Genomic DNA, 26841 nt, shown 5'->3' with positions numbered 1-26841 from the left:
ATAATGTACCTCGTACCGAGGTGATATGAGCATCCAATGCCATAATGTGTACCATAGTAGATAGATAGATAGACTCCCTTTATTGTCATTGCACAAAAACACAGTAGTGAAATTGCCAACGAAATGTCGTTGCCTGGCTCCCATATAATAACAGACACAAAAGAAGATAAGTAATAATAAATAATAATAATAATAATAATAATAATTGTCACGGTTGCAGCTAGCGAGCTTAGCGGTGTTGCGATACGACCCCAGGATGCAGAGAGCGGGACAAAAAGTTCAAAAAAAGGGAGGTTTAATGTAAATATGGCAGCAGCAGGAAAATACAACAGCCACTTCAACGCAAGCACCATACGCAATGAAACCACAACAGAAAGAGCACGCACCTGAACTAAATAGGGGTAATGAAATTAGAAGCAGGTGTGTGAAAAAAGCAGGGGTAAAGAAAACGGAAGAGAACAACAAAAGGAAGTGATTACCAAAATAAGGGCATGGAAACAGGAACAGAGGAAGAGCAGGAAACAAAACGAGCAGTCACGAGAGGGTGACGCCCACATCGTGACAGTACCCCCCCCCCCCCCAAGGACGGATCCCAGACGTCCAAAAAGCCCACAGACAAAGAGGGATGGGGAGGCGGGGGGACCGGAGGTGGGTTGCTGGCCGGACCTCTCCAGAGGTCGGCCAGGGTGGCAAGACCACGCAGGAGGGCGGCCCGCAGGGTGAGCAGCCCGAAGGGAACCGGGCTCCTCTGGAGGACGGCCATGACGGCAGGCCCAGCAGAAGCCATGGGTGGTCCCCTCTGGGGGCCGGCCAGGGTGGTGGGCCTGGCAGGGGCGGCCCGCCCGCCGTGGAAGAGGTGGCACCGGAGGAGGCGGCGGCGGCGTGACGTCCCGCCGTGGAAGAGGTGGCGCCGGAGGAGGCGGCGGCGGCGTGGCGTCCCGCCGTGGAAGAGGTGGCGCCGGAGGAGGCGGCGGCGGCGTGGCGTCCCGCCGTGGAAGAGGTGGCGCCGGAGGAGGCGGCGGCGGCGTGGCGTCCCGCCGTGGAAGAGGTGGCGCCGGAGGAGGCGGCGGCGGCGTGGCGTCCCGCCGTGGAAGAGGTGGCGCCGGAGGAGGCGGCGGCGGCGTGGCGTCCCGCCGTGGAAGAGGTGGCGCCGGAGGAGGCGGCGGCGGCGTGGCGTCCCGCCGTGGAAGAGGTGGCGCCGGAGGAGGCGGCGGCGTGGCGTCCCACCGTGGAAGGCTGGACTGTGCCTCCAGCGTAGCCCAGCAGGTGGTACTAGCCCCCCCTCTCGTAGGCGGATCCCAGACGCCGTCCTCAGAGGGAGCCGAAACCAGGGAAGGGAGGAGGGAGGCTTGGAGGAGGGTCACTGGCTCCTCCAGGTCAGCAGTCCCGGCCGCAGCCACTTGTGTAGGCTTGGAGCCGCGCGGCTTGGGCACGGGCGGGATCAGGGATGCCACGCAGCTTGGCACGGGAGCCAGGTCTTGGGAACCCCCGTGGCTGCGCGGCTTGGGCACAGGCAGAATCCGGGATGCCACGCAGCTTGGCACGGGAGCCGGGTCTTGGAAACCCTTGAGGCTGCGTGGCTTGGGCACAGGAGGAATCTGGGCCGTCACGCAGCTTGGTACGGGAGCCGGGGTTTGGAAACCCTTGAGGCTGCGTGGTTCGGGCACCGGAGGGGAAAGTGTGCCGTACTCCTCTACGTGTGGCCTGGGGGGCAACAGGGAATCTGAAAAGGTAGGCGGCTGGGGCTCAGCGGGCTGTCGTAACGGGGGCACCATCACTAGTGGCGTGATGGGCCGGCACTCAGCGACAGCGTGGGGGGTTAATTCCGCCTTAACGTGGCATGGCGTGGAGGAAGGGGGTGCCCTCACCTTACAGCCACGCAGACCCCTTGCAGAGGTCGGCCGAGACGTGCGTCGGCGTCGTGGTCGGATAGGCTTGTCCATCGCGGGTCCCGAATACACCCACGCCATAGCCTCCAGCTCCTCCGGGGTAACCCTGGCTGATTCTTTCTGCAAGGCCTTGAAGATCTGCCAATGGAAATCGAAATCGCTCTCCGCGAGGTCATCTTGTGGTGGTTTCATTCTGTCACGGTTGCAGCTAGCGAGCTTAGCGGTGTTGCGATACGACCCCAGGATGCAGAGAGCGGGACAAAAAGTTCAAAAAAAAGGGAGGTTTAATGTAAATATGGCAGCAGCAGGAAAATACAACAGCCACTTCAACGCAAGCACCATACGCAAAAGCCTTCTCCCTGATGCCAGGCGAGAGAACAGTCCATGCTGGGGGTGTGTGGGGTCAGAGCAGATCCGATGGGCTCTAGATACACACCGGCTGTTTGCTATGTCCTTAATCCCGATGATCTTCTCCGCTGTCCTCACCACTCTCTGCAGTAACGTCCAGTCCGAGGCCTTGCAGCTCCCAGACCAGACGGAGATGCAGTTGGTCAGCAGGCTCTCGATGGTCCCTCTGTAGAAGGTGGTAAGGATAGGAGGGGAGAGGGAGGCAATATAGTCAATATAGTGATATATATAGCACATCATGACTGGTTCAAGACTCTTCATCCTTGTATTTAGCAAACATCAACTGCTTGTATTGTTTCTTGAATTGGCTCATCGTTGTGCATTGTTTGATTTCCTTACTCAATCCATTCCATAGTTTGATTCCACATACTGAAATGCTATGGCTAGCATAACGTAGTCCTAGCATAGAAGTGTTTCAAATGTACTTCTTCCCTGAGATCATATTTCTCCTCTCTTGTAGAGAAGTATTGGATGACAGTTTTAGCTAATTGCTTATTTTTAGCCTTATGCATTATTTTAGTTGAAGATGAACTACTATATCAGCAAGTTCAAGTATTTGTGATTTTACAAATAAGGAGTTAGTATGTTCTCTGTAGGCGGCATTATGAATTATCCTTACTGACCTTTTTTGCAGTACATTTAGCCAGTGAAGATTGCTTTTATAGTTATTACCCCTTATTTCCACACAATAAGTAAGATATGGTAGAACCAGAGAGCAATTAGTGAAATTATTCATTCATTCATTTTCTACCGCTTTTTCCTCACAAGGATCGCAAGGGGTGCTGGAGCCTATCCCAGCTGTCTTTGGGCGAGAGGCGGGGTACACCCTGGACTGGTGGCCAGCCAATCCCAGGGCACATATAGACAAACAACCATTCACACTCACATTCATACCTATGGACAATTTGGAGTGGCTAATTAACCTAGCATGTTTTTGGAATGTGGGAGGAAACCGGAGTACCCGGAGAAAACCCACGCATGCACGGGGAGAACATGCAAACTCCACACAGAGATGGCCGAGGGTGGGCTTAGTGAGATTAGCTTAGCTTAGCTTAAATGAACTACAGTGGCATCTTTTGGCCTTGTTAGGATCCAGAAAAAAAATCATTTCCAACACGACAAAAACAAATTACCAATGGGGTCTCTAAAAAAGCAGTTGTGGCTGTAGGCAACCTTCTGATGTAGTTTTTTTTTTTATGAACTCCACAAGATGGCAGCAGCCACATTTAATAGCATCATGAGTGGTCAGCATCCAACAGCTTTATCTACCTTTTGCATGCGGTACAAATGACATACTGCAGAATAAAAAATGAAGTAGTACACGTCTGCAAGTACATTTGAAGTGAGTGGAGTCATTCCTCCCTTGCGGCTCCAGTGTTCTGAGCAAACATCAGACTTGTTTGTGAGTGAATGGCTACAGGCCGGTGTTGAGATCATTGATCCCAATCCATTTGGAATGCATTATGGTTTCCCACTGAGAGTCGTCCAGAGCTGGTGTAGTTACTGTTGGGAAAGAAAAGTGTGGCCACAGAGCAACCCACACACCAATCCGAGCTGTTACTAATTTGCATTTAGAGATTTAGTCAGTTCGTTCATGATATTCTTTCTCTCTTCCCCCGTATAGGAACCTGGCGTCAAACTCTCTGGAGCACATCTCCTGGAGGGTGTTTCATTTTCTACCTCTACTAAACCTGTGAGTCCCTCTCCATCGTTACCAAGTCAAATGCATATGCTTGTAGGGACTGGGAAATTGGCAACATTCCCATTCCACAACTGGGTAATTCCAACACCACATACAGTATGTATCTCCGACACTTCCTCATTCTCAGGAAACCGGCGTGTGTTCATGAACACTTCAAAATATGAGTATAACGTCTTCATTGTGAGTGAATGTTTGGTCTAAACCAGGGCTCTCAAACTCAATTTACCTGGGGGCCACTGGAGCTAGGGTCTGGGCGAGGCTGGGCCCCATCAGGTTTTCAAAAAAAAAAAAAACCCCAAGAAACGCATTTATTAAAAACAGAAAAATGAATAAACTTTGCTTTGGTTTCGATTTTCTACAATAAAAGCTCTGATAAAACATTCCACTGTTCTCAAATATCTTAATTTTTATTTTTCTGCACAAAATAAGATGAAAAATAAATAATAATAATAAAAGGGCAAATAATAAAAACTTAAGAAACCACATATAGTTGGTGGGTAGACAAATGATTTTTTTCAGATTAAAATGAACAAAGCATTATTAGAGCCCTGTAGACATGACAAAACACGACTATAGTCACATTTATACTCTTTTTATTTACAACATATTGCGCAACTGCAGGGTCTTGAGACACATGCTAACTCGCGAACTAGAGAGCTAGCGACCAACTTAAATAGCCAAAAACTTACCACTTCCACACGGATAGGGAGGATAACTATTAACAGTTATTTAACCTTTAACATGAACATTAATCAAGCGTAATATTTTTTTCTGGGTACATGATACCATACAGCATCCATATCAAACTTGCGCGGGCCACACTAACTTAACTTTCATATCAAGGCGGGGGCCACAAACTAGTGTCCTGCGGGCCACATTTGGCCCACGGGCCGCGTGTTTGAGACCCCAGGTCTAAACAAACAGAAAGACAAAGAAAAAGTGCAGACCTGCCAACATGTATGAATTTGTTGTACTCAACGTGCAATTTGACTCTTGAATATGCATATATTTTGCATTTTGCAGTTTCAGTTTTAAGTTCAGTCTATATAAAGCATATATAAATAAATAGATCACTTCCTCAATAGTATTTCAAATCGGGGGGACACAAAAACATTTCTGTGTCATTACAAAAAAAAATTGAGAACCACTGCACTAACCTAACGATCCCGAAGTGCAATTTTCTGCATTTAAGTTTGCTCGGAAATCCCGGAAAATACATTTATGCTCAAAACATGTGAATGTGAAGTTTAATGTGGAGTTTTGAAGACAGCCATTCAAAATAATGCAATTAAAGTGTGATTCTAATGTTCTGTTACTATTAAAGACAAATAGATTTTCAGATATATTTATATGCTTTAAATATTTTTTTAATATAATATATATATATAATATAATATATATGCATATATAATATATTTATTATATTTATATATTATTATATATATTTATTATATTTCATTTATCTTTCTGTTTATAAAATATAGTAACAAATCTCTCTGAAATAATAATGTCTCACATAGTTGTGATGTGATTAATTATGATTAATTACTTTGAAACATACTCCGGCTTCCTCCCACATTCCAAAAACATGCTAGGTTAATTGGCCACTCCAAATTGTCCATAGGTATGAATGTGAGTGTGAATGGTTGTTTGTCTATATGTGCCCTGTGATTGGCTGGCCACCAGTCCAGGGTGTACCCCGCCTCTCGCTCGAAGACAGCTGGGATAGGCTCCAGCACCCCCGTGACCCTTGTGAAGATAAGCGGTAGAAAATGAATGAATGAAAGAATGAATTTGAAAGATGATTAATTCAATTAAAAACGGTCATAAATTGGCCGCATGGCTTAAAAGTATTTATTTTAATGCTTTGCCTTTATTTGTCCAATTTGACACTAGGTTTTTGTGATTTTTGTACATTCTTTCAGATAATGAGGTTTGCGCATTTGGAAGTGAGCCCCGAAAGAAGTTTGGGGTGGCTTAAAATGCTCGGTTGGAAAATGCGTGGTAAAACCGTTCCTTTGTGACATGACAGAGGGGCGGACTTCCTTATATGGTTCATAGTTAGGAAGCACATTGGGTGTGTGACCAATCACAGCAGAGTCGGCATGCCCGGAGGCGGGCTGTGGGTGGAGTAAATTAAAACAGACCGTTTTGGCAGGAAGTACAAAATAAATGAAATGCAGCTGGAATAGTTGCAGATTCCGCAAGATGGAAAAAGTTAGCTGCTCTACAGGAGGCCACAACTCAATACAAGGGGTTGAAAAATGAGCATAGTAGGTCCCATAAACACATCAAGGCACAGCGCCCCACCAGCTAATCAAATCTGCATTTCCGCTTGAAGCAGTTCTGCCACCCGGTGCTTTTATGTGTTCAAGTGCAGCTACTATTGCGTGCAAAAGAACCACAAAGGTTAAACGTCGAGTGCTTTTTATCTGCAGAGGTGTGTTCCGCAGGTGAACATATAGAGCTTTCGTGAGCTTTTTTCCAGAACAAAGAATGGCTGCCTATAGTGATGTGATTGACAGTCCACTTTGGAGTGCGGTGCGGTGACATTTTATGAACTTTTCCTTCAAGTGAAAGCCAAGTGATGGACATTATGGCAGCTTGATGCTTATAATGTGAAGAAATAAACAGCTCAGGTTGAAGTGTCTCAAATGAAGTCAAGATGATTATTAGTGGGTTTTTTTTTTTCCCAGGGTCCTCCTGGACAACCCGTTGCTTTGCTCATGTGACCTACACTGGTTGCAACACTGGCAACGAAGCGACCGCGGCGACCTGGACAACCAGATGTTGACTTGTCTGTCCAGCGGACAGGATGTTGTGCTCAATACGTTGGTCATAGACAACTGCAGTGAGTTGAGCGTGACCTGGTGACAAAGAGTAGGCTTTGGGGGTCTTTTATAGGTGATTGTCATCCCTTGTCTCAGGTCTGCCGGAGGTGACCATTCTGCCCTCCAACAACAAGGTTCAAGAAGGAGGCAACCTGACTTTTGAGTGTCATGTGACAGGAAATCCCACCCCTCAAGTGAGATGGCGAACAAGGTCTCTCCATTCCCATTTCATTGTCCAGGTAAAGCAGACTATTCACTGATGGATGTAATGGAAGCAAGTGTTCCTAGAGCTGACACCGTACATCTCAAGCAGGAGAGGATCTGGGGCTCCACAATGGAAGTGGTCCTCTACCTCACCAACATCTCCTCCGGGGACCACCTGCACAATCTGACCTGTGAGGCCGAGAACCAAGCCGGTCCCGGAGAGGACATGGTGCAGCTGGACATCGAGTGTAAGTCCTCTTAAAAGTGCATGCAAGGGTGAGACTACACCCTTGCATGCTAGGTTAACTAGGTTAAATAACTGTTAATAGTTATCCTCCCTATCCGTGTGGAAGTGGTAAGTTTTTGGCTATTTAAGTTTAAAGGAAATAACTTGAAGGCTACCGTTTAGGTCGCTAGCTCTCTAGTTTGCGAGTTAGCATGTGTCTCAAGACCCTGCAGTTGCGCAATATGTTGTAAATAAAAAGAGTATAAATGTGACTATAGTCGTGTTTTGTCATGTCTACAGGGCTCTAATAATGCTTTGTTCATTTTAATCTGAAAAAAAATATGTCTACCCACCAAATATATGTGGTTTCTTAAGTTTTTATTATTTGCCCTTTTATTATTATTATTATATTTATTTATGTATTACTGATTGATTGATTTTCTTTATTCTTGATTTGTTTATTTATTTTTCATCATAATTTGTGTAGAAAAATAAAAATTAAGATATTTGAGAACAGTGGAATGTTTTATGAGAGCTTTTCTTGTAGGAAATCGAAACCAAAGCAAAGTTCATTTTTCTGTTTTTAATAAATGCGTTGTTTTTTTGTTTTTTTTGGAAAACATGATGCGGCCCAGTCTCACTCAGACCCTAGCTCCAGTGGCCCCCAAGTAAATTGAGTTTGAGACCCCTGTTCTAGTATGTTCTCTGTAGGCGGCATTATGAATTATCCTTACTGACCTTTTTTGCAGTACTTATTAGGGTGGTCCTTATTTTTCAACTTTTGAAATTTCATGTTCTCACCCCACCAATATGTTAGGATAAATGAAAAAAACATTTTTTGAAATTTGATCAATATTGATTAATATTTAGAGGTTGCTCAACAACTTTGAAGTTTGACATGTGCTGTGCATATTCAGGAGTTTTCGCACATTATGACAATTTGTGCAAACATGTTTTATTGGTTTAATAATGATCATTAATGTGAGCTTATGACAGCATTGGACTTCCCTGACAATGACACCAATTTGCATTCAATTCATTTTTACCACAGGTGGTTTTTATTGTGCTGGTTTTACCTAGTGAACATGATGAAAATTTCTTAACAAACTAGAGCAGGGGTCTCAAACTCAATTTACCTGGGGGCCACTGGAGCTAGGGTCTGGGTGAGACTGGGCCGCATCAGGTTTTCTTAAAAACTTAAGAAACCACATATAGTTGGTGGGTAGACAAATTATTTTTTTTCTGATTAAAATGAACAAAGCATTATTAGAGCCCTGTAGACATGACAAAACACGACTATAGTCACATTTATACTCTTTTTATTTACAACATATTGCGCAACTGCAGGGTCTTGAGACACATGCTAACTCGCAAACTAGAGAGCTAGCGACCTAAACGGTAGCCTTCAAGTTATTTCCTTTGAACTTAAATAGCCAAAAACTTACCACTTCCACACAGATAGGGAGGTTAACTATTAACAGTTATTTGCGCGGCCGCACTAACATTAAACTTTCATATCAAGGCGGGGGCCTCAAACTAGTGTCCTGCAGGCCACATTTGGCCTGCGGTGCCGCGTGTTTGAGACCCCTGAACTAGAGGAATTTGCGACATTTGTGTGTTGGTTGTGGGACTGTATGCTATAGCATGGTTCACAGCTGCTGATGCCATCGCTGCCCCTTATAATGATCTTCAATTTCTGAAAAGTCTGAAAAGGTATGAAGAAATTCATACAAATTCATACAAAACGAGACATGGCACAAGCCATTGTTCGACTGGATGGAGTCGTCAATTCACCAAACATTTCCCAAACGCATTAACAATGTCTATCAAGTCAATCAAACAAGCATCTCATAACACAGTTTGTGACCAAAAACACCCTAAACTTCTTCAGATGTTTGGACCTAGCCACTGTCTTTCTCCAGGCTGACCCTGACACATGGGACTCCCGAGATGACTATAAGGGGGCATGTTCAATCACACGCAGCTTGAAGGTTGTCAGTGATTTAGCAGAGAGGGGTGTTGCTCTCATTGAGGAGTATAACTCCTTGTTGACCAAAGATTAGATAAGTTTTAAGCTTATTGTTTCTTATTATGATGCAGAATATGTGAACTAAATAGTGAATATGAGTGACAACAGTTTAATCGCATTATTGCTTAGATTATACTATGGTTGTGATTTCATTATTTCAGATACAAGCATAAGAAGTTTGTTTCATCTTTTATTTCAATGATGTCATTGACTTGAATTTTGCTGGTTACCACTCTGTCACAGTGACTAGTCAATTAAGGTAATGTTTTCTTTTGCTTTGCGTTCTTAAAATGGTACAATTTCCTAAAAAATGAGCAATTCTGGAAATATTCAGAGGCCTTGAGCAACCTCTAAATATTGTTGAAAAAATTCAAAGTCAGTTTTTATTGATATTCTAACACAGGGGTCTCAAACTCAATTTACCTGGGGGCCACTGGAGCTGGGGTCTGGGTGAGACTGGGCCGCATCGGGTAAAAAAAAAAAATATATATATATATATACGTATATAATATAAATATTAATTATATTAAATATTATATATATATATAATATAATAGTCTTCAATGCTTCTGCTATACCCTCCACTTTTTCAGTGCTTTGGTTCTTTGCAAAAGCTCTGATAAAACATATATATATTATATAAATTATTCTAAATTAATTTTTATTTATTATTAAATTATTAAATAAATGTTTAATGTTAATTTTTATTTTTCGACACAAAATAAGATGGAAAAATAAATAAGCAAATCAAAAAACAAATGAAACAAGTGAAACAAATTAACAAATTAACAAATTCATTTGTATTTATTATTAAATTATTAAATAAATGTTTAATGTCATTTTTTATTTTTTGACACCAAATAAGATGGAAAAATAAATAAGCAAATCAAAAAACAAATTAAACAAATTAAACTTTCATATCAAGGCGGGGGCCTCAAACTAGCGTCCCCACGGGCCGTGAGTTTGAGACCCTTGTTCTAACACGTTCAGAGGGTGAGAGTTGAACATTTCCCCAAAATCTTTTTGACCCCCCCCCATATAAGGACCACCCTAGTACTTGTATAACAAGGCCCTGGGTTTTGACTTTGTGGGACATTTTCCAGGCTTAGTGTTGATTTCTTTTGTAAAAGGTGAAGAACGTTTGAGCATCAGTCACGTTCTAGTCATTCTATGACTCGGCTACACACTTGTTTCTAGTGACCCCCTCCTGTCAGTCGTATATGTAAAGTACACATTGACATTGTGTATGCACTATGCAGACGTTATAGAGGTTCTGCAGTAATTCCGAGGTAGTTCATACATGGCACTCTGATCCCGAAAGGTGGAAACCTTGGATCTCTGCTTTGTCTGTCAAATAAAGCTCCGTGCTCGGGAGCTCAATAGACGTTCTCTGTAGCCTAATGGGGGTCGGGGCCGAGGACTCTCCGGGGGCCGTCTCTCCGGTGAAGGCAGGGTGGATTGTCAAGAGAAAAGCAGAATGCAGCACACTTATCCTTCCCAAATGGCCCTTGTACAAATAGAAGTGCGCTCCCGCCATGTTTCTAATGGAGCTCTCTGTCGTCTGCCACTCACTCTGGCAAGCAATAATACAATAACATAGCGCCATGTGACGTACAGCAGCTATGTCTCCCATTTAATGCTCAGGATAGAATGAAAGGACAAAAGCAAAGCAAACTCGCCTCTTTTTGCTCTTAAAGAACGGCTGGCTGCCGTTTGTTCGCTTTCAGGCGCATTAGTCTGAAAGTTAGAGAACTCCACAACCCAAAACATGCTGAGATGCATTAGTGATGCATTACTGCCAACAAATATATCATATATCATCTGCATCTCAGTGACACTCAGGAGCCAAAAGGAGCAAAGGGGCGCCAATCAGCTGAGGCCAATGCACGAGCATCCAGGGACAGATAAGGAGCGTCAGGAAAATGGCTCTGATAACCTCGCTCAGATCCGATTTGAGCCTCGCCTAATGGACTTTTGCCTCCTACTCCGGAAAACTGCTTCATCTGCCATGATTGGCAGGCCCTGAATGCGCCGGTTCAGCCGATCCATCAACATCAGCCCCACTGGTGGACGGACGCTCGTTAACCGCCAGCCCTTTAATTACCCTTAATTACCTCCCAGAACAGTGGGTGTTTACTGCTGAGTGGCTCGCCCTGCCAATGATTCGCTGCTCCCGTGTGGCTCCCCTTCTTTTAAACTTTGAAATCAGAGGAAAAACCGCGTCAGTTCATTCATTTTTCCTCAATGTTCATTAGAGCTAATTCTAGCCTTCTAGCATTTGACGCCTGCGGTGAAAAAACATGACTACCATTGCTAACATGACTAATCATCCTCTCAAGTATTCGGCATCCCCCCATTCCCAGAGTGCAGCACTTTCTGAGGCAGAGTTTCTGACCTATAAATAGAGTTAGAATGTATCTTCCTGTTAAACCATGCTAAAGTTTCACATATTGAGCTTTGCGCATTTGGAAGTAAGCCCTAAAGGAAGTTTAGAATGGCTCAAAACACTCGGTTTCAAAAGGCGTTGTAAACCTGCCCCTTTGTTACATCACAGAGGGGTGGACTTTCTTATATGGGCGTGGCTGTAAGCCAGCGAAGCGCTTTTGCTCCTCCGTTTACTTGCTAGCAATGGCTCGTACGGGAGTTCCTGATTGCCTACCAGCAAAAGATATAGATTTTAATCTGTCAACGGACTGTTTTGTGAACATGGGCCAGTATGCAGCTGAACTAGCCAACCGATTTTCCAGCATTACTTATCAGTGTCCTAACTGTGTTTATTTTGTGTAAGTCATGGAGCAAAAGCTCTTGCATACAAGGAGCGGGGATGCTAATACCCGTTTCTCGCCACAATTAGCGGCCACATACTTACCATTGAGAGACGTCTTGAAGTAACCTCTTTTCTTGAGAAACGTCAGACTGTCCAGTCTCTACTTCCGGATATGATTTGGAATCCAACACATACGACTCTACGTTAAAAGCCAACATTTAAAAAGATACACCGCCGTTTATTATCAACTCCTATACCGTTTGCAGCTAGCAGCAAGTGTGACCAACCACAGCAAAGTGGGCGTGCCTGCTGATGGGCCGTGTGTTGAATAAATTAAAATGGACCGTTTTTGCGTCAACCATGAAATCCAAAGAAATACAGCTGAATAGGTGCAGATTCTGGAAGATCTATACAGCTTTGTGTGCTGGTTAGCGTGTGTAGTCCATAACTCAATACAGAAGGCTGAAAAATTTGCATAATAGATCTCCTTTAAGAACAGCGAGGGGTTTGACCGAGGGGTCTCTTCGATCCACAGGAGGCCATTTCCTGTAACTTCACATCTTACAACAGCTTCCAGGTAGCTTTTAGGGTCGGGTCCACATGTTGACCCGGATTCATTATTCATAATGCCGGTTTGAAACACAGATGGAGGACATTGATTCATGGAAACGTGAAGGGCAAGCTTCTTGCTCAAGTTGTATGATATGGAGTTGAATTGACATTGTCTGGGGTAACTGACATTGGGTAAAAAAACGCCACCAGTGCGTTGTGCTTTTTCTTTGGCTTTTTTGCGTTACCAGTGATGGCAAAGAGTAAATGTGGCGATAAACATAGATTTTTCTTTTCTTTTTAAAAAGTCAAAATTAGTGAATATCGGTCGATTTATTAATAGCACAATTATTGACCTATCTTTGTCACATCCCAACAGTTCGCGCCAAAATCCTCTACTTGCGGAATGCCGTCCCGCAGCACCATTGGTGTTTTCCTTTCGCCGTGGACGGCAACCCGGACGTGAACATCAGCTGGCTGTACAACGGCGAAGAGCTGAAAGAGACGGACTACACGTACACGCAGATCATTCCCGACTCCACCGACGGCTCGGAGAAGCACGGCTGTCTCTTCCTCAACAAGCCCACCCACATGAACAATGGCCAATACACTCTGATGGTGGAGAACAGGCTGGGGAGGGATGAGGCCACCGCCAGTGGGAAATTCATGGACAACCCCTTTGACCCGTTTGATCCGGAGGGGATCATCCCTGGTGAGTTCCGATCTTATTGTTATCTTATTGTTTTTGTTAATCGCTGACATTTGAGCATTGAGCTCAATTACTGTGAAATGATAAACACAGGAGGCTCGTCTAGTTTTGAGATGGGGAATGGGATAAATAAATACTCCTGATAAAGCCAGTTGAAAATTCCAAGAATTTACATTTTGCACTGGTGGATCTTGAGGAGATGTCGCATGGTTTGCGAGCGGTTAGCATGATGGCCACACGGTCAGGAGATTGGGAAGACCTAGGTTTGAATCTCTGCTTGGGTATCTCTGTGTGCAGTTTGTGACCCTGATGATGATAAGCGGTATAGAAGATGGCTGATGGATGACACTGTCTGGAACTGAAAAAATAGTCCAAAATATTATTCCTCTGGAAGAAGTCCTTAGTCAGGTGCAGCGTTGTCCTGTTAAAAAAGACATTTCCACACCGACTAGGGCCTTCAGTCATGAGGGATGCCCAATGCAACATCTCCACATAGCCAACCGCTGTTTGACGCCCCTGCACAACCTTAAGCTCCATTGTTCCATTCAAAACCAAAGCATCCCAGATCATGATGGCGCTTCCTCCATGGGTCTTTGAGGACAATATACCAGGTGGGATCTCAGTGTCATACCAGTAATGTTGGAAACCATCAGGACCATCGAGGTTACAAAAGGGCAATTTTGTGGAGTTGAAAGAGACGAGGCTTTGAAGGCCTTCTTAAAAGCTTTCTCTGGTAGATGGCATCTGATGGTTATTGGACTGCACTCAGCACCAGTAACAACCTTCATTTGGGCCGGGGATGGTTCCATGTCTTGATTGACAGCCAATGGGATCCTCATGCTCGGAGCCAGTGACATTTCTTGGGTTTACCACTTGACTTTTTTCTTCATAACCCTCAGGATGTTTGAAGAAGTTTAAAATAACTTACTGCGTCCAACCTCAGAGAGAGAAAGCTTTTTTTTGTCTTTGCCATCAAGACACCTGAATGAATGTTTGGTGGTGGTTGGAGAGACATAGGCCAGATTTGGCAGCCACGTTTCCATCAGATTACTCCAGAGCAGCTGTGGACACTGGTGTTGGTTACCATCACCAGCGTGTGACTGAGGTGTCAATGACTAATGGGTTCACTTCCCTGTGAAGTACTTTGTGTACTTTGTAAAAGGATGCTCTGTAAAATCAATCCATTATTATTACTTAGTAGTGATGTAAATTCCGGCTCTTTTGAGACAGCCTGTTCTTTTGGCTTGGCTCACCAAAAGGAGAGGTCTTTTTTGGCTGCCAAATGGTTCCTCTAATTATTTCGTCTGAGCAAATTCTGTGTATTGTGTAAAATGAATTATGAATGTAAAAAATACATGTTAAATATTTATTGTCTTATTAAAATCCTCAATTAACAGCTAAAAAAATAGAATATATTATAAAATACAAAAACGAAAAATATATATCAATTATCTGCATGCAAATATGGATTTACAATAAAACACCACACATTAAATCAAATGAAAAAGTGCAAAACAAAAAGAAAAAGGTCTGTAATGTTTTCTACGATGGTGGTAAGCGCCGTAGTTACCTGTATTGTGATTTACACCATAAATATTAGTCGTACATCAGTTTTATTGACATATTTACATTGCTAATGCTAGCATGCTAACACCTAGCACAATAGTGGTAAGTGTTTATGTAAGTGTGTAGCTGTTAAAATGGATAAAAATGCTACTGTGCTATTGTTAGCATACTAGCAATGCTAACATGCCAGTGTTAGCAAGCTAACATGTACATAATAGTGCTACGTTTTTATATATGTGTCTACCCATAGAAATAGCTAAAAATACGAGTAGAAAAGCTCATTTTCTAACATTAGCATGCTAGTAATATCAATCTTAGCATACCAACAATGCTAACATGCCAGTGTTAGCAAGCCAACATGTACATAATAGTGCTACGTTTTTACATATGTGTCTACCCATAAAAATAGCTAAAAATACGAGTAGAAAAGCTCATTTTCTAACATTAGCATGCTAGCAATACCAATGTTAGCATGATAACACAATAAACCTGGAAGGCTAAATGTCACAAAGTTGAGAATTTTGACTTTGGAACAGTCTGAACAATTGTGATATGTGGAAGTAGTTAGATTTCTTTAGATCACAGGCATTTTGCATTAAAAAAATGGGAATGTCAAACATGGAAAGCGGGAGTTCTTGGTATGTGGAAAATGGCATGAATTTCCTGAATTAGTTAAATGCTTGTTGGTACGCTGTGATTGGGTTGAGAAATGTGAAAGTAGCTAGAACTCTTCAGGTCAAAGGCATTTTGCATTCTGGAAGAAAAAACATCATTTTCAATTTCAATTAAATTTTTGAGCTGTGGCTAATAGTTTGAACGTCCTGATTTTGTTGAATGACTTCATTTTGGAATGAGCTGAATCGGTTGAGAAATGTGGAAGTCGTAGTCATAGCAGTTTAACAGAAATTAACAGTTTGTTTTTTTTTTCAGTATAAACATACGTAGGTTGCCTGAAGGTCAACAGTGTTATAGGGAAAAGGGTGAATTTGGGGAAAATTACAAATTTTAGATCACCCTCACAATTTGGAGCCGGGCGGACCAATGGAGTAACAACAGAAAGTTCAGAAAAATAGGTGCTTTCACTGTTAATTCCCCCAATACCAGAAAACTATGTGATGGCGCCAGAAAACATTGCTAGATTTTGAGAAAATTTTGAAAAAATATGTCGCCAACAGGGTTTGGAATGCTGAGAGATGACATTTGCCTTTAACAGAAAAAAGCCGAGGAGAAAACAAAGCGGCTCCCAACAACGCAAGCCGACTCTTATTTGTTTGCGACCAACATATCAACACAACTATTTAGAACCTCCTTAAAATCCAACAGTGCAAAATTCTTGTAATTTTCAACCGGTCTTAACATTTTCATCAGGAGAAAAGATTCGCTGTGGCGACTCTGTAAGGAAAAAGCCGAAAGAAACAAACAAGTGTATGTGAATACTGTGCACTCTATGAAGTATGTTTTTATACTTAATTTGTGCTCTTTGTTCCCTCATGCAAGTCATCAATGTGGATCCAAGTGAGTCATTACATTTTCCTTCCACCGAAATGTCTGATTTGATTGACATCTCACCGTTGCTTCTCCTCAGTTCCTACAAACAAATCTGACATGGACGTCACAGAGAACCTAGAGAGTCGAGTGTTTGTGGTACGCACGTTTTGCCATTGTCATGATGTGGAATATGATGCATGCTGTATAATGTATCATGTTTTTGTTCCAACAGGTGTCTGTCGCTGTGGGTCTGGCTCTATTTGCCTGCATGTTTCTGCTCATCACTGTGTTGGTTGTCAACAAATGTGGCCAAAACTCCAAGTTCGGTATACACCGTAAGTTGACACGCTTACTCTGGACATACAGTCCTCACAGATATCCTTGGGTATACTTCAGTACTTCATACTGATTTACTATCCACCGAAAATGGTGGTGATAGTGTGCATGAGTGCTGCCGGCACTGGGTGCGGCGGACATGAATTCTAACACGTGCTGTGACATTGTGAAGCTCCTGATCTCATCTTTTGGGACAGAGTTGTCCGACGTCATGCTGAAGGAGCCCACACAAACCGCATAAGTGTCGACTGTCGCTCTGATGTTTCGCCTCAACAGTTCATGCTCAAAGACTTAACAGGACAGGGGATGGTGTGGGATTAATCCTTTCAGGTGGAGGCATGCCCAGGCAAGAACATTTTCACTTTTTGGCGGTTGTTGCAAATGACCAATTACTCTGAGAATACAATAGCCTGCATGAATGAGAATATACATTGGTCGGGGCTGTCCTATCTAGTCCTTAAGCATGAACTGATGGAAGTCTTCTTAGATGAGAGGCAAAACAGAGACTACAGCATTGGTTGTACATGGGTTGCTTCAGTGTCGTGCAATGTAGAACTACTGTATATTTTCCTTTCCACTTTTTCATGAACTATAAATTATTGTTAAAACCGGGGCTGGGTGGAGGGTTAAATGAGTGGTCAGCAGCGTCTTTTATCTGTGTGTGCACCTTAAAATATTGGTGTCAGTGCGAAACTCATGCCTGTGCCACCTGCCACACCATTGATCAATGACAATAACGATGTACCGATGGCCCTGGGCAAGTTAAAACAAAATTAGGGCAAGTAAATCCAATCAGTGATATTCCCGTCGGGCAAGTGCACTTTGGCATGCCATACTGCCAAGAATTTTTTTAAAAGCGGTTCTTGTTGGGTGTTGGTAAAACACGGACTGTGTAATTCCGGCGGTAATTTTCAAACCAATCCTTGCAAATCTTGAAATGGACCGATCAGAATCGTTTATTTAGACCGCGGTCTGCGTTTTACCCACACCCTGAATCTTGTTGGCGATCAACCAATGAGCGATGGTTTGACTAGGAAAACATCTATCATGGCGTCCCTGCCAACATGGTCTAATGGTCTAATTTTATTAGCGGCAGCAAATCAAATGATGGCACAGGTGAGTGAATCACATTGCTGTGACAATTTGAAGTGGTCACAATGAAACACCACCCATTAGATCCAATACCAAGTGCTGATTTTGCACAAGCTACAAAATCTAGCGCTTCCATTTCTCGCTGGATTTTTCTCACCTTTGCTTCACAAATTATTGTTTGACCATTGAGCATTTTTTTCTGGATTCAAAACACTTTACTAGTACACAAATGTGTCTATTCAATAATGTTTCATTGTGGTGCACAACTTCTAAAAGGCAAAGTGCCTAGAAGTCTCTTGACAATCCTTAAGGATTCCCCATGGAAAGTCATTTTTGTTTTAATGTAGAGCTCTGAAAAAGGGTGACTTTTTATAGATTTTTCTTGTATTGCTAACGTATCTGACATTGGTGAAACAGTGATTATTCCGCCATCTCGTATGGTTTGGACTAGAAGGCCGTACTCGGTAGGAAGACTGAGTGGGACCGCCGAGCTGTAACTTTGCACATACTGTGTCAGCCGGCCTAAAGTGCCTTAATTACTGTAAGAGAGCAGAAAACCTCCCTTGGCTATCACCATGTGGTGCAAGCCATTAAAGATGATGGATGGAGGGATGGATGGACGGACAAACCAGCCCCCCCCCTCCTTCTCCCCCTCCTCCAGCATAGAGCACACATTTACACTTGTGGCTCTGGAAGTGCCTAAGTGGCTCTGATTGCTTAAGTGGGCTCCATCTTTTCTTCTTTCCATCAGCTCCCGCTCCCCTTTGTTGTTCCATTCTGCAGTGCGTCGGACCCTAGAGGTTCTGCGGTTTGCCCGGCAAGAGTGGAGTCGGACTATTTAGGCCCCGCTGCTTCGGCCGTTATTGCCAACTGTCGTTAGAGTCGCTTCACGTGCAGTCTTTAGCCTGGCTTCAATGTGGCCTGATTGCCGCACTGATTATTAATCTGACACCAACAAACCCAAATAGGCGGCAGAGATGGTTGATTCCTCAAAAGAAGTGGAATTGATTCAGAATGTCATATTTCACAGCAATCACAAGCGCTTAGAGGCTGATTAGGAGGTGCTGCTTGTTTATGCTGTCATCAGGCTCGTCTGTGTTGGGCGCCAAAGACGACCTGGCCGTGTCGCTGCGCTTTATGAACTTCGGAACAAGCCCTCCTTCCTCCGACGAAGACTCGGGCCTGTCGAGCTTTGTGGAGAACCCGCAGTACTTCTGCGGCATCATCAAGGACAAAGACATGTGTGAGTGGTACTGAATCTACCTGCATGCTTATGCCAGGCCTTGCGTGGCCCCATGGGTGCATTTCAGGTCCACAACTTGTGGCTTATTAAAACATGATCCACATAAATATGTCATGAAGAAATGGAAAACATGTTGCAATATTGAATCTTAGCACACAAATACTACTACAGTCAAACTTCGCTTTTTAAAATACACCACAGTTTTTTTTTATGATTTAGATTTCATCAAAAATATACACAAAAATGTTGCCTCAATTTTCATACAACATTGCAACTAGTCGGTGAAATGTGAAATGGAGCGCCTAAACGAGTGTGACTCCTAAATAACCCGCCATGGGGCCAAAGAATGTGTTTGATAAAGAATAAACTATTGAATTCAATCTCACCAGGATGTACAGGACGTCCACATCAACGATAATTCCCATCCATTCCTCAGTTATCATGATTTCACATTGTTTTCGGAATTAGAATCAGAATCAGAAATAGTTTTATTGCCAGGTATGATCATACACATACTAGGAATTTGTTGTGGTGAAGTTGTTGCAGACACATCTATTAAAAATGAAAATACAAAATATAACAGTATAAATATTAATATATAAATATACACAATCTGTTTTTTGTTTGTTTTTCCAGAACACAGTCTGATTATTTTTTCAGAAAAAGTCCAAAGTGAGCGAATAGCAGCCTTCCTTCTGCATTTAAAATTAAAATTATTTTGACTACTTTTTCAAGGCACACGCAATATTGTGTTCTATGCATATATAAGCATGGTGCGTGCAAAAAGAAAGACTATACTCTCATCTTTCAAAAGAAAAAAATTGTTTGTTTCTACCTTTTTTCGTTGTTTTGTAATCAGCAGTCGAACATAGGTAAGTTTCGGGAAAATATCTGTTCCCGACTAAAACAAAGGGAGAAAAACAGCTTTTTATGGAAAGATATATTTCAAGCACAACTTCAACTTTGACACAAATATGACACGGCTCTATCCAAACAACTATACCACAACATAAACAACTCAAAAAAGGGTAAAACAATTAGCTGTGTGTGCACGTGTGTGTGCACGTGTGTGTGCACGTGTGCGTGCGTGCATTTGCTGGGGTTCCGTATAACTTCCGTATAATATATTTGGTATTGAAAGAGTTATTTGGATTTCCTATGGGGAAAAAATTACCGCCTGACCTTTTGGAACCAATAAATGCCTGAGGTACCGCTGTTACTACTGACTTTGTCACATACTGTATAACTCAAACTTGTTTTGGCTTTAAATATGTCATATTTTGGGGTTGTACAGAATATCCAAGTTTTCGAGTATTTGGCCTACCTAGGAAAAGCTTTGGACACCCTGGGTGTCACCTCGTCATCATCATCCATCTGTGCATTCTCTTTATTGTTACTTCGTAGGAAGCCTAAAAAGCACAGAAAAAATGCAATATTTCATTTGATATCATTAATTTACATAAACACACAAAAAACACTCCACCGTGCTGCCTATGCAAGGACCTAAATAAGCATCCTTTTCCCCTCCAATCAGGTGTTCAGCACATCAAGCGCCAGGACATCGTGTTGAAGTGGGAGCTGGGCGAAGGCGCGTTCGGCAAAGTCTACCTGGCCGAGTGCGCCAACCTGAGTCCTGACTGTGACAAGATGCTGGTCGCCATCAAGGTAAGCGCACTCTCACTCCAAGGCACTCCAGTCTGTTGACCCGCTGCTTCATTAGCCTGCAGAGCAAAGGAAAGGCGGGCAGGGAATGAAGGAATCACAAATGCTTTTCTCAAGCACCGGCAAAGACCAAAATGAAAGTACTTTACAAGTCATTTCTGGAAAATGAGCTTGCCGAAAAAAAAAAATGTGGGAATAAAGACAAAATATTTGGGGAATAAAGTCATGACATTACAAAAAGACACTTTAGGAAGAAAGCTGAAACATTTGAGAAAAAAACAACACTATTATGACAAACCAAACAAAACAAAAAAAAAGTGTCAAAATATTATTAACAACAGCAAAAATGGGGAAAAAATTATGTCATTTTACAACAGTAAAGTCAAAATGCTAAGAGAAAAATGATGTATTCTGATGAGAAAAAGTAAATATATATATATATATTTACTTTAACTTTTTTTACTTTTATATTTACTTTTATATACTTTATATATATATACTTTATATATACTTTATATATATATACATATATATATATATATATATATATACTTTTTCTCATCAGAATACATCCTTTTTCTCTTAGCATTTTGACTTTATTGTTGTAAAATTACATTTTTTTTTTCAATTTTTGCTGTTATTGAGTGTTTCCATAATATTTTGACACTTTTTTGTTTTGTTTGTTTGTCATAATAGTGTTGTTTTCTTCTCAAATGTTTCAGCTTTCTTCCTAAAGTGTCTTTTTGTAATATTATGACTTTATTCCAAAAATATTTTGTCTTTATTCCCACATAATATTTTTTTTTCCTCAACCTCATTTTCCAGAAATTACAACTTTTTTTAACATTTCTTTCTCACAATATTGCGGCTTTTAAAACGTGTAATTAGATTCAACTCAATGCGACTAAAATAAAAAAAATCATAACATTGCATGAAATTGCGGCTTTTTTTCGTTAGAATACAACTTTTTTCTCCTAATATTTTGACTTTCGTCTCATAACATTACAGCTGTTTTTTCCCAACTATTTCAGCTTTCTTCTTGTCAATTTTCAACTTCTTAAAAATCTTTTTCTTTAATATTTCAACTTTATGCTACTAAAAGAACATTATTTATCCTCCTATTAGTGTTATTAATGTGTAATTGCAATTTTTTTTGTAAAAATGCAACTTTTTTTATTTTAATATTTTGACTTTATTCTTGAAAAAAATATATATATATATATATGCATGTGTATATATATATATATATATATATATATATATATGTTACAATAAAGCATACATGTGTAAATATAAGGAGTTACCATGGCAACGAGAGGTTCATACACAGGTTGTGTTGGCCTCAGACGCTGAAGGACGCCAACGAGTCCACCCGGCAGGACTTCCAGAGGGAGGCGGAGCTCCTGACCGTGCTGCAGCACCAGCACATTGTTCGATTCTACGGCGTGTGCACCGACGGAGAGCCGCTGGCCATGGTCTTTGAGTACATGAGGCACGGCGACCTCAACCGATTCCTACGGTACGTTAGCATTCAAACTCACCATCCCGCTGTCCCAGGGACACATATACTGTAGATATAGTCATACAAGAATTCCACCTCTCCGAAGAGTTTGCTTTATTTACATTGTGTCCACATTAGGGGGCCACATAATGAAAAATAAAAGGATTTCATATTTTGAAAACAACACATGTACGTATGCTAAGAAGTTATATATATTTTAAGAAAAAGACTATCAACTTGACTCTTGGTTCTTTTTATTTCTTTTTTTAATGTTTTTTTTTAATTTTCCATATATTTCAACTACTGAATTTTCTTTTTGTAAAATTATGATGTTACTCCCATCATATTTAGACTTTATTCCCATTTTATAAACTTTCCCCCAACCTAATTTTCCATTTATTTTGTTTCTCATAATATTATGCTTTTTCTAAAATAACATACTGTTGTGTAATTCAGCTAAATTCAACTAAAATGACTTTTTTCCTCATATTAGGAGCTTGTCCATGTCAAATTATTACTTTTTGGTCATTAGAATATTACTTTTTTGTATAAAATGTATAAAATTATATTGTAAAATTGTATTGTATAAAACAATGCCTTCCTTTAATATGTCAATTGTATGCTACTAAAATTAGTTTCTTTCCTCATGACATTATTCTTGTAAAATGACTTTTTTCCTCATATTAGGAGCTTGTTCATGTCAAAATATAACATTTTTGTCATTAGAATATTATTTTTTGTGTTTTTATGACCTAAAAAAACAATGCCTTCCTTTAATTGTATGCTACTAAAATTTGTTTCTTTCCTCTTGATATTATTCTCGTAAAATTCTGACTTTTCCTTGTTTTTCTTCCTAACCTTTTATTTTATTTTATTTTATTTTATTTTATTGAATTAATTTATTTTTCATGTGAGGTTTCCAACACATCTGATCATCTATTAAGACCCCCAGATATTTATTTTCATTCACTCTTTCATTATCCACTCCATCAATTTGTATTTGTGCATGCATATCTTTTTGTCTTTGCCAAATGCCATTATTTTAGTTTTACTTAAGTTTAGGGATGGTCTGTTTTTATCAAGCCATGATTTTATTTATTAGTTCCTGTGTGCTGTCTCCACAGCAAAATGGGTTGTATCGTTTGCAAATAATACCAATTTCAAGTCCTTCGTGACTTTACAGATGTCATTAATGAATAGATGAACCAGTTTTGGTCCCAGTATTGACCCCTGGGGTACTCCGCATGATATATTCAAGCATGTAGATGTGCATTCTCCCAGTTTCACATTTGCCTCCTATCTGCTAAGTAGCTTTTAAAGCAGTTCAAGGCTAATCCTCTGATTACATATATATCTAATTTTGTAATTTGATATTAGCTCTGTATCCGTATTTGCCGTCCACGAGTAAAGCATTCTTATTAATAAATGTATCCAAACTGTTAGTAACTTTTGACCTGATAACTTTTTCCACAACTTTCTTTGTTGTTTCATAATATCATGACTTTTAAAAATCACATCTCTCTCTTATATTTTGACTTTATGCTACTGAAATGAGATTATTTTTTCCTCTTAATATCATGACTTATTGTCCTAAAATTCAGACTTTTTTCTGTTAATATTTTGACTTTATTTGTATAAAATTACTGCTTCTTCCAGTTTTCTATTTTCTTTATGAACAGCCACCCTTACTGTACGGCATCACGCTGTTTCAAATGTTTTGTTCCCCATGGAACGGAATTAACGAAATAAGCAATTAGAGCTGGATTGTCACCTGGGCAACATCTGCAAGCTCAGCTGGCGGACGGCGCCTGAGGCCAGGTGTCCTCCCGCGCATTTCCTGGAACGCCCCACGATGCAGCTGCCGTCCCGCCCTGCCACCTGCCTGCTAAACTAATAGTGACCAACGTGGAGGCGCGACGCCAACGGCTGGCTCCTTTAGGGTGGAGTCAGACGTGAGCGTGGGCGTTCAGCAGTGCTCCAATTGCATTATCGCCAATCAATTGTGGGTGTATTACAGGAGCGCCGTGTTTTCTATTAACCACCGTTTGTTTACAGGGAAGCTCCAGTCTGCTCCATTAGGTCATTGACCTTCAACATGCTCAAGGTGGAAGCCATAGTTACCAGTAGTAGTAGTAGTAGTATTGGTCGTAGAGGTCGTGGTACACACCAGCATGTTCTGTTCTTCATTGGAGACGTAGAAAATAAGAATAAGAATTGTTGTCGTGAAATTGTCTTTGATGTTTACAAAAACACGTACTACATGCGTTCACTGATGACCAAATTGTCTTCCACATTACAAAAACACGAGCGCCAGTCACATCAAAGACACCATTTTTTTACGTATTTAACTCTAAATGTATGTGAATGAATGAATGTATGTGCCTTTGTTATTAGTTCCTCATTCGTTGTTCATTACTTTATCAATAACTACTCTAAACGTGTGTGCTGTGGTCATTAGTTCCTCAATAGTTCATTACTTCCTCAGTAACTACTCTAAATGTATGCGTCTAGTGATTAGTTGTTCATTACTTCCTCAGTAACTACTCTAAATGTATGCATCTAGTCATTAGTACCTCATTAGTTGTTCATTACTTCCTCAGTAACTACTCTAAATGTATGTGTCTAGCCATTAGTACCTCATTAGTTGTTCAATACTTCCTCAGTAACTACTCTAAATGTATGTGTCTAGTCATTAGTACCTCATTAGTTGTTCAATACTTCCTCAGTAACTATTCTAAATGTATGTGTCTAGTCATTAGTACCTCATTAGTTGTTCATTACTTCCTCAGTAACTACTCTAAATGTATGTGTCTAGTCATTAGTTTCTCATTAGTTGTTCATTACTTCCTCAGTAACTACCCTAAATGTATGTGTCTAGTTATTAGCACCTCATTAGTTGTTCATTACTTCCTCAGTAACTACCCTAAATGTATGTGTCTAGTCATTAGCACCTCATTAGTTGTTCATTACTTCCTCAGTAACTACTCTAAATGTATGTGTCTAGTCATTAGCACCTCATTAGTTGTTCATTACTTCCTCAGTAACTAAATGTATGTGTCTAGTCATGACTTCCGCAATAGTCCATTACGTCCCCAGTAACTACTCTAAATGTATGTGTCTAGTCATTCGTTCTTCATTAGTTCATTACTTCCTCAGTAACTACTCTAAATGTATGTGTCTAGTCATTAGTTCCTCATTAGTTGTTCATTAATTCCTAAGTAATTACTCTAAATGTATGTGTCTAGTCATTAGTTCCTTGTTGGTTGTTCATTACTTCCTCAGTAACTACTCTAAATGTATGTGTCTAGTCATTAGTTCCTCATTGGTTGTTCATTACTTCCTCAGTAACTACTCTAAAAGTATGTGCCTTTGTTATTACCTCTTCAATAACTACTCTACATTTACATGTTCCTCAATAGTTCATTAGGTCCTCAGCAACTACTCTAAATTTATGTGCCTTAGTCATCAGTTCCTCAATTCTTCATTAGTTCCCCAGTAACTACTCTATATGTATGTGCCTCAGTTCCTCAGGAACTATACTCATCTGTTCTTCATTAGTTCTTCAATAACTACTCTAAATATGTGTGCCTTAGTTCCCCAGTAACTACTCTACTCATTAGTTTAATGGGTAGAGTAGTTCAAAAATATATATATTTCACGCTCATCAGTAATTCCAAAAGCAAGCCGGCAGGCTAGCGTCTTCAATAATAGCAGCAATATGGCAGCCATGTCAGGTTGCAAAAACATGTACGTTTGCATCATTCTAAACTAAAATGGTGACTTTCCCTGTCACCCGCAGCGCTCACGGTCCCGACGCTCGCATCCTGGAGGAGTCAAAGATGCCGCCGCTGGGCGAGCTGACGCTGCCGCAGATGCTTCACATCGCCGCCCAGATCGCCTCGGGGATGGTCTACCTGGCGTCTCTACACTTTGTCCACCGTGACCTGGCAACACGCAACTGTCTGGTGGGGGAAGACCTGGTGGTCAAGATCGGAGACTTTGGCATGTCCCGGGACATCTACAGCACAGACTACTACCGGGTAATCAAACTACAAACCTACCAAAACCAAAATGATCAAGCTTATACCGGTGGGTATATTTCTGAAAGTAAAAATAAATAAATACAAATAAAACTCATTGAAATTAAAACAGAGTAAAAGTTGAACTTTTTTTAGTTAGTATAGATAGATCAAAGCTATCTTCGTCAAATAAATACTTGCATAAACAAACGGGGCTTTGTAAAAAAAATATTTAAATAATATCAATAATTTAAAAAAAGACTTTTCTTTTTTTAGAAAAAAAAAGTAAAGTAAATATTAGCTAGCTTTAAAAGCTAAATTTTATTTGTCTAAAAGTACAGCTAAAAACGAGCTTAACACAAATATAATTGAAGAAATATAAAAAAAATACATTTGATTAAAACAAATGAAAAGCCCATCCAAAGAGATGACAAAATCTAAGATAAATTTATTTTAATAACTGTAATATTTTAATTTAAAACTGTTTAGTTTAAAAGGTATAAAATAAATAAATGCTTAAATAAAATATTTAAAAATAAATAGTAATAATTAAATGATCCAAACAGATGATGTTTATACCTATTAATTTATAAATAAATAAGTAAAAAGTAATTAGCATT

The 26841-nt window shown here is 40.8% G+C and overlaps 1 protein-coding gene across 1 annotated transcript in view; it reads left to right on the top strand.

Moving 5' to 3' along the window:
• Positions 1 to 26841, top strand: part of ntrk1 (neurotrophic tyrosine kinase, receptor, type 1) — a 44344-nt gene that overhangs the window by 11834 nt on the left and 5669 nt on the right. Inside the window, 12 exon segments of the mRNA XM_078790502.1 lie at positions 3922 to 3990; positions 6696 to 6850; positions 6927 to 7069; positions 7144 to 7282; positions 12985 to 13317; positions 16378 to 16450; positions 16452 to 16524; positions 16601 to 16703; positions 18884 to 19039; positions 20574 to 20704; positions 22048 to 22220; positions 26002 to 26242. Coding sequence (XP_078646628.1) covers positions 3922 to 3990; positions 6696 to 6850; positions 6927 to 7069; positions 7144 to 7282; positions 12985 to 13317; positions 16378 to 16450; positions 16452 to 16524; positions 16601 to 16703; positions 18884 to 19039; positions 20574 to 20704; positions 22048 to 22220; positions 26002 to 26242 — 1789 coding nt within the window.

The sequence above is a fragment of the Doryrhamphus excisus genome, linkage group LG5, assembly GCF_037039965.1.
Source record: "Doryrhamphus excisus strain RoL-2023G ecotype Guam linkage group LG5, RoL_Dexc_Guam_v1.1, whole genome shotgun sequence".
NCBI lineage: Eukaryota > Metazoa > Chordata > Actinopteri > Syngnathiformes > Syngnathidae > Doryrhamphus > Doryrhamphus excisus.
Note: the sequence above shows the minus strand (reverse complement) of the source record. Positions and strands in the feature narration are given on the sequence as shown.